This window comes from Paramisgurnus dabryanus, chromosome 6 (assembly GCF_030506205.2).
Source record: "Paramisgurnus dabryanus chromosome 6, PD_genome_1.1, whole genome shotgun sequence".
In the NCBI taxonomy this organism is placed as follows: Eukaryota; Metazoa; Chordata; class Actinopteri; order Cypriniformes; family Cobitidae; genus Paramisgurnus; species Paramisgurnus dabryanus.
This window is the reverse complement of record NC_133342.1, coordinates 26,653,505-26,665,786: the sequence shown is the minus strand read 5'-3', so window position 1 is coordinate 26,665,786 and position 12,282 is coordinate 26,653,505. Positions and strand designations below refer to the sequence as shown.

General features: G+C 34.5%; 1 protein-coding gene across 1 annotated transcript; it reads left to right on the top strand.

The window, feature by feature from the left end:
• Window positions 1-1,204: 1,204 nt before the first annotated feature.
• On the top strand, window positions 1,205-9,568 carry urod (uroporphyrinogen decarboxylase). Its single transcript, XM_065276393.2, has 10 exons — window positions 1,205-1,363; window positions 2,622-2,734; window positions 2,902-2,981; window positions 3,061-3,123; window positions 4,487-4,684; window positions 4,891-5,052; window positions 5,393-5,530; window positions 5,842-5,942; window positions 8,138-8,204; window positions 8,617-9,568. The coding sequence occupies exons 1-10, from the start codon at window positions 1,344-1,346 to the stop codon at window positions 8,779-8,781; spliced, it is 1,107 nt and encodes a 368-aa protein (XP_065132465.1). The 5' UTR covers window positions 1,205-1,343; the 3' UTR covers window positions 8,782-9,568.
• The last annotated feature ends 2,714 nt before the right edge of the window (window positions 9,569-12,282 follow it).

Here is a 12,282-nt window from a genome sequence, read left to right as displayed (position 1 = left end):
ATAAAAAAATCACCCTTAAATTAAAAGTCACCCTAAAAACAAAAACACACAGAATCCACTACTAAATTATCAAAAAAGGGAGGTTTATATAATATTAAATATAAACGGAGATCATGTAAAAAATCTAATAAAAGTTCAAATTGTAGTAAAAACATTAAGAAATAGAGAACTGTGATTAAAACATGCGGGTCGTGAGATCGTAAGACACGACTGCATTTGCTCTAATGGCATTTGCTCCATTAATTTGTTTTAAAGGAGAAGTCATGCTAGGCTAGTCTTGAATATAAGACAAACATCTGAAAATTATATAGTATGGCCTACAAATTGTATAATTCTATTCTTTTAGTATAGTTCTATTATTAAGTATTAAACAATAATAGAAATTAATTAACCGGTTTCTTAAGGGATTTATACAAACAATCCAATCATTTTAAAGTAGTTGTGATCAGTAAATTAGAAATAATCCAAAATACATACATCATACCAGCCTCAAGATACCACATTAAAAATATGACAGAATAAATTTAACCCAGTTGCACACACTTTAAGAACTGAAATCAATCTAAACTCCATATTTATAATTAACTTGCATAATTCCAAGTCATTTATAAAATGTGAAAAAATTACCAGGAGCTCATTTATTTTAATGTTTTTTTTTCTGTGTGAGCATTTTGAGAAGTTACCTGTTATGCACCAACGACAGAACAAAATGAGACTGAATGATGGTATGCCTTAGTTTAAATGTTTATTTAAATCCCTATTTAAATGTTTATTAGAATTATTTAAATCGTCTAACCATTACATCATCGCTCTGATAGGAAAGATATAGCTGAGAAGTTCACATATACACCGCATAACTTGGATTTTTTTTATGAGCACTGTTAGCAACTGCTTAATTATTATTACAGTCGTATTTAATTCGTATTTTTGCATTAACCGTTTTATAAACCCAATCAATTTAAAAACTACAACTCCCAAATGCTCTTATGCGAACGGTACGTACAAGTGACGTTTCACATTACGATTGGCTGTTTTTCATGCCAGTCAACTGAGGGACCAAAAACGTTTTGTGTACTGGCCGACAATAATTTGCTTTAAAGTTCGAAGTTATAGCAAGGACAATAACTTCATCATATGTGCACAAATAAAGAACAAACTTACTCAAACGAGTCAAGATGCGCTTCTGATATCGTCAGTTGTCATGTGACCATATCAAGATGGCCGCGCCCTTGAGTTTGGAGGCGTGGCGTTATATATATTTTGCTGCAGTGTTATACAGTGTTGTACAGTTCAAGTTGGGTTTTCATTCAAGCTTTCCTCTCCGTTGAACCCCGTGGACAACAATGGAAAAGGATCTAATTCTGTAAGTTAACATCGTGAATGTGTTGATATGTTTGCGTAGCTGTCAAATTATGTATTTAGGACCAGTAAGAATAGTTAGTAAATAAAGTAACTTATAATCTGTATTCACAAGAAGGCTGTCATGTGTGATGTTACATATCGAGTTTCGTGACTATAAACTGCATTCAAAACACTTATACAGCACTACTTTTGATTATAATTACACCACTGTTCAAAAGTTGTCAAACTGTTTTTCATCATAATATTGAGGGTATTATACAATATCAAACGAGTTCCCTTTATTCTAGGCTCCTATTGTCTACCATTGTTTGGTCTAGCTCATTTCAAACATGTTTTTAATAATATTTAAGTTTTCTAATTAAAGTTTTTTTATATTTTGTCTGCATAGGTAATGGTAGACTTTTAAGCAGCACACACCTTCTGATGGAAAAGAAATTAAGATTCTAAAAAACATTTTTAGTCAAGGGACTGTAAACGTTTGAACAGTGTTTTTTTTTTTTTAATGATGCTAGTTGGAATAATGATATGCTTTATGATTCCTAAAACAACAATGAACAATTGTATTGGGCATATTTGATTAATGTATCAATATTTGCCAATATATTTTTTTAGTATTATAGCATGACACTATATATAGGCTTTGGTGTATATTGTGTGGCACCCTCTGGATTGTCACCTTATCAGGATGTGAAGAAGCCGTTGGTCCAGTGCTTATCTGCTCTGTTCACTTGTTGCCTAAAACATCTGTCAAACCTGATCACCATATCTCAGAGGAAGGGACGGGCTGATCAGTTTAAATGATACACATGCAAGCAAATCCGGACTGTTAAAGGGACAACTCATGCAAAAATGAAAATTCTGTCATCATTTTCTCACTCTCATGTTGTTACAAACCTGTATAAATGTCTTTGTTCTCATGAACACGAAGGAAGATATTTTGAGGAATGTTTGTAACCATGCCGTTCGTGAGCCCCATTCACTTTCATTGTATTCATTTTTCCTACTATGGAAGTGAATGGTGCTCATGAATGTTTTGATTTCAAACATTCCTCAAAATATCTTCCTTTGTGTTCATAATAAGAAAGAAATTATAGTTTGTAACCACATGAGAGTGATTAAATGATGAGTAAATCATTTTTGGGTGAGCTATCCCTTTAATGATGTGAAAAGTTACTCAAGTCAAGTAGTTCAACCCATTTCATCCATTTCAAATATGAAAACTGAAGTTCATTTACACTCTGCTGCTGTCTTGATCCCAGTCCCAAAGATTTCCCGGAGCTGAAAAATGACACATTCCTGAGAGCCGCACGAGGAGAAGAGGTGGAGCACATTCCGGTGTGGTGTATGAGACAGGCAGGACGCTATCTGCCGGGTATGTACAATCTGTCTTCATCCCAGTTATTTTCAGGTGATGATGTGTACACCTGTCCTACATGTGGTCATTTATAATCAATAAAGGCATTTTTTAAACAAGTCCAGTGTGCTGAAATATTAAATATTTCTGTATGGCTTTTCCCTTCTCTTTTAAATCTTCATCAGAATTCCGAGAATCCAGGGCTGGAAAAGATTTCTTTGAGACATGCCGTTCCCCTGAAGCTTGTTGTGAACTTACTCTACAGGTCAGTACAACCGAAACACTTGTTTAGCCACAGATCTAGGCTTTCTGAGTTTAACGTTGTTTCAAATCACTTTTTGCAGCCGCTCCGACGCTTCCCATTCGATGCAGCCATTATCTTCTCTGACATCCTGGTAGTGCCTCAGGTGAGTAACACACCATTTATATTTCACAAATACTTTCACAATTATAACAAATTTGTCATTTTGCATGTTCTACACTATTGTGACAATGGTTAAAAAAAGGTGATTTGTTGCTGATTGTGAATATTTATCTTGACAAATTTGATATGCATACTTGACACTCCACTTTTTTTTGAAAATATGTTCATTTTCCAGCTCCCCTAGAGTTAAACATTTGATTTTTACAATTTTGAAATCCATTCAGCTGATCTTCGGGTCTGGCTGTACCACTTTTAGCGTAGCTTAGCATAATCCATTCAATCTGATTAGACCATTAGCATCGCGCCTAAAAATAACCAAAGAGTTTCAATATTTTTTAAAAATTTAAAACTTGACTCTTCTGTAGTTAAATTGTGTACTAAGACCGACAGAAAATTAAAAGTTGCGATTTTTTTTTTTTTTTTAGGCAGATATGGCTAGGAACTATACTCTCATTCTGGCGTAATAATCAAGGACTTTGCTGCCGTAACATGGCTGCAGCAGGCGTAGTGATATTACGCAGCAGCCGATAATAGTCCCCTTAGTAACGTTAAATGACAGGGGACTATTTTTGGGCACTGCGTAATATCATTGTGCTTCCTGCAGCCATGTTACGGCAGAAAAGTCCTTGATTATTACGCCAGAATGATAGTATAGTTCCTAGCCATATCTGCCTAGAAAATCGCAACTTTTAATTTTCTGTCGGTCAGAAGAGTCTTAAATAGGAAAGTTTTAAATAGGAAAAATACTGAAATTTTTGGTTATTTTTTAGCGTGATGCTAATAGTCTAATGGTATATTTTCCAAACAAAGTGGAGTTTCCCTTTAAAAGTACTATGAATATTACAGTCCAAAGACAATTATAGTTGTTTTCCATATGTTTTTACTGTCTTTACTAATATGAGTTTACTGTATGTGTACATATGTGTATGTTAGCTGCTTTGCAACAATGCCAAATTGTTAAAAGTGATATAAAAATATATTTTATATATGGACTGCATTTATATAGCCATATTTGCCATATAAAAATATATTTTTATATATGTCCTTACCCACTTTTTATATGTAATGATAGTAAATAAATACTGAGGTTGTTAAGATTTAAAAAGACTGACACGGCGCCATAGAAGTATTATAAAAGTTGTGTGAGGGACAGACCAAAATGTGCGTAATTATTCACTTGAACTTCACTTTTGTGATCCGCATCCATTTTCATTGATCATTCTAGTACTAAACGTTTTTGCGACTTTGATAAATGCTCATGTAGGAACTAAGAAGATTAGAGACTAATCTCTGAAGGAACTTGAATATTTAGTGTGCAGATTTATGCTTTTAATGTGTTGGACTAGGCTATGGGAATGGATGTTGAAATGACTCCAGGAAAGGGCCCCACATTCCCAGAACCACTGAAGGAGCCTGAAGATCTACAGAGACTTAGGAGCAAAGTGGACGTGTCATCAGAACTCAACTATGTTTTCAAAGCCATCACGTTAACACGCCACAGAATAGAGGGAAAGGTTCCTCTTATTGGCTTTACAGGAGCCCCTGTGAGTAGACAAGCACACACTAATAACTATACATCCTTGTTAGCTTTGCAAAGGCCATTGGTTCCATTTCCAAGGTAGACGCATACTCATTTAAAAAAGTATAGTTTTAATGCACTGTAAGTCACATTAGGGTCTGTCGAATGCATAAATGTAAAGTGTTTGGGAATAATGATAATAATCTGTTCTCAATCTTTTCTGAATGGTAGTGGACTCTCATGTCCTACATGATTGAAGGAGGAGGATCCACCACACACTCAAAGGCTAAACGCTGGCTATACAGACACCCAGAAGCCAGCCACAAACTCCTGAGCCAGATCACAGATGTAATAGTGGAGTATCTTCTAGGCCAGGTGAAAGCTGGAGCTCAGGTAAGTGAGACAAAGCTCATACATTCTTTAAGGTCAGTTCTGTAAATATGTGACCCTGCCTGTGATTGCCAGCTAGTCTTTCTTTGTGTGTGTTTTTTGTTTTTTACTTAAATCATCATACATAATTCAAACTAATTATATGAAAATATATCCTTGCAATCTTTATATTGACGGAGTAAAGTCATGTCAGAAAATAATTGTGAAATCAGTGAGTGAAATCAAACTTTGATGATTCTAATCTCATAATTAGATTGTAACCGATTATTAACCAAAAGGGTCACATATTTGAGAATCACAAAACATATGCATTTCAGCTGTAAATACACATTCTCTCTTTCAGGCACTGCAGGTTTTCGAGTCTCATGCTGGTTGTTTGGGCCCAATAGAGTTTAAAGAGTTTTCTCTACCATACCTGAGAGACATTGCCCGCCGTGTTAAGGACAAGATCAAAGAATCCAGTTTGAACAGTGTGCCTATGGTGAGCGGAGCTTTTTTTTTTTTTTTTAAACAAAATGCATTAAATTTGAAATTTTAAGAACTTTTAACAAGTGAAACATTTATAACACGTTTTGCCTTCTTTATATCATTTGCAAATGTTTTTAGTTCTTAAAGAATCAAAATGTTACCAAAATGTCATGATTTTATTTAATTTTATACTCGTATTATTTGAATGAACACTTGTAATAATATAATCTGCCACTAGTGGTCAGTATCAGATCTTCTTTCACTGTAGCTAGCATGAGTCACAATGGCAATCTCTTTACATTAACTCATGTGTTTTCTGTGCAGATTGTTTTTGCTAAAGATGGCCATTATGGGCTTGAGGACCTCTCTGACTCTGGTTATGAAGTAGTGGGTCTAGACTGGACCATTGATCCTCATTTAGCACGGTTAGTCACAGAGATGTGTAGCTGGTACCAGGTTGCAGTGTGCTGCCTTCAGCTTTGATAAAAGAGTTTGCTTTCTGATTTCACTTGTATGTGCCACCACGCATTACATCCAATGCCTTGCAAAAATTTGTCTTAGAAAAACGGTTTAAAAATGTAAAACAATGGGGTGGTTTTACGTATAGTGATTGGCTTAAGCCACGACTAGGCCTTAGTTTAATTAGGAAATATATCTAGTTTTAACAAACATGTCTAAATAAAACATTACTTGTGTGCATTTTGAGACAGCTCTTACATTGATTTAGTCTAGGACTAGTCTAATCCCTGTCCGGGAAAATGCCCTGATGTGATTTTAAGTTAATTCTTTTATTGAAATTTGCTCCAGATTATTCAAGCTAGTAGGATGAGCCGGATACAATGCTTATTTTGAGAAGTCTCTTTATTTAATAAGATGCCAAGTCCTTCTGATAAATATTCAGTAGTCTGTGTCAGAATACTTTTTCAAGGCACTTTGTACATAATATACCTGTCAAAACTCAAGACACATCTACTCCTGTATTATCTTTAATTTGCATTTTTAGAATAATGGCAAATAAGGAAAGCTATAAAATAATCAGTCTGATCTCACAAATGTCTGTGGTATAGTCACAAATATTTTGCTCATTTATCCGTGTCATTGTCATTTTTCCATGGCTGTACCACGACTTTCTTTTCCGTGTCAATTTCACGTATTGGTTACTCATTTGTTTTTCCTATTTTCTTACCATTGTCACTTGGGTTTGGGGTTAGGACGACTTTCTATGTTTCTGTTACATAAAATGTCAACCCAAACACAACTCTAAGCGACAATTGTTTACCAATCAGAGAATAATAGTATAAACCAATAGTTAAAGTGAAACTCCAAATCTAACCCCAAAACCCAAGCGACATTGATTTAAAAATAGGAAAAACTATTGAGTAACCAATACGTGAAACTGACACGGAAAAGAAAGTCCGTGGTACGGACACAGAAAAATGCAGAGATCCATGACAATACCATGGATAAATGAGCAAAATATTCTGTGACTATACCACGGAAATTTGTGAGATCAGGTTGAAAATAACACAAAATGAAGTAGGTATACCTTTCCATTATTTTAAGTTCCTGACGTAGCTGTTTCAATAGTATTATAGTTCCTTTATACTGTAAGATGGACACTTAATAGGCACAATATGTTGTGTACAAAACTACTTTAGGAATTTAAGCATATACATTTATATCAAAAGGTTTTATGTTTATGAAAAATATATTTAGTCATTTAAACTGTCATTTATTTAGTCATTTATATTTATGCATTTAAATGTATGACTTATAATGTATCTGAGCGTTATGGATGTGACATTTTCAGTCAAAAATTAAAATCTAATTTATTTAGATTTTAGAGAAGTTTTTTTACCAATATATTGAATCATCTGCTTATGTTTTAATAAGTCTAGACATCAGAAAAATATCAATTTGTACTCATGTATTATGGATGTGACAAAAGTTTTTGGGAGACAACATACTTTGTATAAATTCTGTGTATAAAAATACACCAAAACCAGTAATACTTGAGAAGGGACGCCTCTTCAAAGAACAAAAAATATTTTATTTAAATTTCCGTGTGTGCATTTTTGAGGAAACATGGGCGTGACAGTTCTGTAATCTGTGCTTTCCTAACAAAAATATTTTAAAAAGTTTGAGAAATGTAAACAGAAACCTCACATCGGTATTTAAGCCACCAAATATGGACATATTCACTCCAAAAAATAAAGGTGCTTAAAACCTTTTTGGTTCAACAAAGAACCACTATGTTCTTTAAATAACCATTTCTTAATGCATTTTTATAATCTGAAGAACGGTTTTTCACTTTGAAGAACCTTTTGTGAAACAGAAAGGTTTTTCAGATGTTAAAAGGTGCTTTAAGGAACCATTTAGACAGAAAAGGTTCTTCTGTGCACCTTTATTTTTAACTCTTTCCCCTTAAGCATTTTTCATGATTCTTCCTGAAAGAGTTAAGAGTGTGAGATACCAGCATGGTTAAAAAATAATTTTAATTTGGTTAAAACTTAATTTTTTCATGGTAAGGTTCATATGTATTTGTTTGTCGGTAAAATAAATTTGTTCTTATTTGGAAATCAGTGTCACTTACCTTTGGTACATTTTGTTTTACTTTCAGTGTGAAAACTGGAGGAAAAGTTAGTTTGCAAGGCAACATGGATCCCTGCGCTCTTTATGCCACAAAGGTGAGCACAAGCATTTAAAAACAACACACAACTGACTGAAACGTTGAACTTCAGCCTAATTTTAAGTTAGCTAAGATGTATTAAAATCTTGAAATTCTGGTTACTCAGTTTCAAAATAAAGAGGCCCTTTTGTTTTTACAAATTTGGGCCCCGCAAGTAACCCGACCCTTATGAACAGCTGTTTTCCACACAGAGCTCTCCCTGGCTTTCATTGCTCATGCATAAAAAGCATGGCTTTCATAGCATTGATGTTCAACCTCCAAAATACATTTCCTCCCTAATCATTTCAGAAGTTATCAGGGAGTGTCTGTCTAGCTTTTTTTGGAAAATTGCAGCTCAAAAACCAGAGAACTAAAGAAGACAAGGTTTGTGTATGATAAACAATTTCAAACTTCTTTGTTTGTGTGTTTAGGAGCGTATATCAGAGATCGTGAGGAAGATGCTGGAGGGCTTTGGCATGAAGGGCTACATTGCTAATCTGGGTCATGGGCTGTACCCTGACATGGACCCAGAAAATGTGGGCGCATTTGTGGAGGCCGTTCACACCCATTCTCGTCAGCTCCTGAAACGCAAATAAGACATGACTCTGCATTTCTCCAATACAAGAACTAAAGCAGAAACAACCAATGAATGTGTTATGCTAAGACTGTGTCTGATTCATTTCAGTTATTCTATAGGCCATCAGTTTTACCTAAATCAGTTTTATAATGGCTTTACAACGATTCATCTGATCTTTAATTAAATTTACATTTACATGCATTTAGCAAACGCAAGGATAATTAAATCCTTCCTCTAAACATGTCTTAGCCAGATTGATGCGTTTTCATTAAAGCTTGATGCACTGAAGAATGTGAAATAAGTGATGGTGGATAAAATCTGATTGTATAAGGAGCACTATATGAGTTTAATACATTATCATAGTAACATCTGGACTTATGAGATACACTGGAATTATGACTGACTCAAATGAACCTTTGAGAACTTGTGTACATATCAATGTATGTTTTATATAAAGTAAAATAAAGGGTGTTTCATTTAAGACAAATACAAATCATCTGCAACCATTTTTGTAATTTTTTAAGGAAGTGGTGTGGGGTTACAGGTTTGATTTATGATTTACTCTTTCTCTTCTTTGGCATTTAGTAATAGAAATGTTAATCCCAGTGGGCGTAATGCCAACCCACGAATAAGCACCCTGCTTGAGCAAATCCTTAAATCCTGTTGTTTTTTTGTTTTTGGGAGGTAGAAGAGGGATTCCCCAGCAACACATCATGCGATGTGACGTATAAGGGATGTTTTTAAAGAACGCTGATTGTCAAAACAAGGATTTAATGGAGATTTTTCTGTCATGTTAGAGCTCTTAAAGCATTACGTTAAACTTTTATATATGTCCATATAGATATTAAATTCATGTATTAAAAAAATGCATTTTTATAATTCTTTTTTTTTTCATTTTCAGCTAAAGTGTTTTCATTTAAGCTGTTTATCTTTCAGCCATGATAGATGTTTTTCAACACAAACACATAAAATCATTTAGCCCTCATTCACCAGCCCTGTCACTGTAAATCTGGCTGTAGTCGTGTGTTAGGTACCATAAGCCCTGTTAAACAAAAATGTCTCCCCTTGCTGTGTTGTTTAATATTTTGAACACTTTCTGTTGCCGGCTTTGTGTCCACAGCTGCCATTTTCTAGATACATACACACATTCTGTCTTACCTCCAGGGGCTTCTGGCATTATTTTTAATTGCAACAATGAATCTACTAAAAAAAGCAGAACTCCCCAAGGCCTCTTTTAAGAAGCCACAAGGGGGATATGAGTGGGGGTTTGTGGGGGGTTCGGGTTTTCTCAGCAAATCAGCAGGCCTGAAAATCCAATATGTTCCTTAAGACAGCAGGCTGTACATCGTTTGTCAGGTCCTGCTACTATCAGCGCTTTATCAGATGGAAAGGTTTTCGGGTCTTGGCCCACGACTGAGTTAAAATATTGCAGAATGAACAATAAAGTATTTTCTGTTTGGTGGGTGCTTACAGAAATTATCACACATATTTGGTGGCAAGTGTTTTGCCTAAACTTCTATAGACGTTTTCAACGGAACTTAAAGGGGACATATCACGGAAATCTGACTTTTTCATGTTTAAGTGCTGTAATTGGGTTCATAGTGTTTCTATCAACTGAGAAAATGTGAAAAAGATCAACCCAGTAACTTAGTTTTGGTAAACCATTCTCTGCAAGCATGTGAAATTTGGCTTTCCCTGTGATGTCAGAAGGGGATAATAGCACCCCTTAATCTGCACTATCCAACCACAGCACTGCCATTTAGTGCAGAGATCAGCTCATTTACATTTAACAGGACACACCCAAAAACAGCACATTTTTGCTCACACCTACAAAGTGGCGATTTTAACATGCTAACATAAATTATCTATATAGTATCTTGAGCTAGAACTTCACAGATGTAACCTGGGGACATCAAAGACTTATTTGACATTTCTGGTCTGTGTTTGATTAATGGTCTGACTATAGCTTAACTGAAGTCTGGAACAAATACCTCGTAGAAAATAAATGTTTAGGTTTCCTGAAGACAAGGGGAGACCACTTGGATCACTGCTATGTGAGGAAAGCCCAGCTGAAAAAAACCCCCAATAAAACCATTACAGAATGGTTTCCATTAAAATACCAATAGGAACCATTAGCTTTTACCATTAAAACCACTACACTGTAGTGTGTTTTGGGCCATATTCCATTAGAACCAATATAAAGAACCAATACATACCATTAGAGACCAACAAAGACCAATACACTGTAGTGTGTTTTGGGCCATATTCCATTACAACCAATACAATTTCCAATAAAACCAATAGAATTTCTGTGATGGTGTCTGTTGGTTTTTTTTTAGCAGGAAGGTTTAGCAGCCAATCTGTAGTTGACATTGTATATAATAATTTTATAGTTAAAATAATGTTAGCTCAGTGTAGTTTTTGATACGCTTGAGCTATGAGTTGACTAAGGTAATCTTCTTGTTATCAGAAATAAACTGCTTTAAAAGGACTTTTTTAGTGTATAACTTTTACATTATTTATTTAGTACTTTCAAGTACATTTTATTTTACTTCGGGTAATCATTAGTCATGATAGAAACATTTAAGTTGATGAAACATGCGCTAAAAAATGCTGGGATATTTTCAATACAGGATTGGGTCAAAAATGGGAGAACCCAGCCCTCTAGGTTGTAATTTAACCTGTGCGGTGTTGTTTCAACTCAAAATGCTGGGTTATTTTAACCCATTGTTGGGTTTCAGTTTTTGTGTTGATTTGACCCAACGGGCTGGGTTCGTACCTTATTACCATATTGTTTAAATAAATAAAAAATAAACTATATAAAAATATAGTGCACTTAAATAAATAGTTATACACTACAAATATACTAAAAATAATTACAGTTCTACTTCAGTAGTACTTCACTATATTTTAAAAAGTAATAAATTCCAGTAACACTTACAGGAAAACACCGCTGTTCAATATTTTACTATGTTCTTACCTCAACTTAGATGAATTAATACCTATCTTTTTTCAATGCGTGCACTCTTAATCTTTGTTCAGCACCTCGTGAATGTGTTAGCATTTATCCTAGCCCCATTCATTCCTATGGCTCCAAACAGGGATGAATTTTAGAAGCCACCAAACACGTCCATGTTTTCCCTATTTAAAGACTGTTACATGAGTAGTTACACACGTAAGTGGTTGCACAAATTAACTTTTGTTTGGAGCCATAGGAATGAATGGGGCTAGGCTAAATGCTAACACATTCAAGAAGCTGTACAAAGATTAAAATTGTACGCATTGAAAAAAATAGGTATGTATTAATTTATCTAAGTCGAGGTAAGAACATAGTAAACTATTGAAAAACTGTGGTGTTTTCCTTTAAATTGATTTTTCATGTATTAAAATAAGCATAATGGCACGGTTGAGTAGCCTACATTTAGATCTTCTAAAGTTTATCTTAAGAAGCATATCAAGTAATTTTGTACTTGTATATCAAGTACAAAATTAGTGTGTGAAAATAGTACATTTACGAAGT

Bases quoted from the DNA above. Each gene is read 5' to 3' on its own strand.
- urod (XM_065276393.2), top strand. From the start codon at position 1,344: ATGGAAAAGGATCTAATTCT. The intron at 2,982-3,060 runs GTCAGTACAACC...CACTTTTTGCAG, and splicing joins GTTGTGAACTTACTCTACAG to CCGCTCCGACGCTTCCCATT. The intron at 3,124-4,486 runs GTGAGTAACACA...GTGTTGGACTAG, and splicing joins ACATCCTGGTAGTGCCTCAG to GCTATGGGAATGGATGTTGA.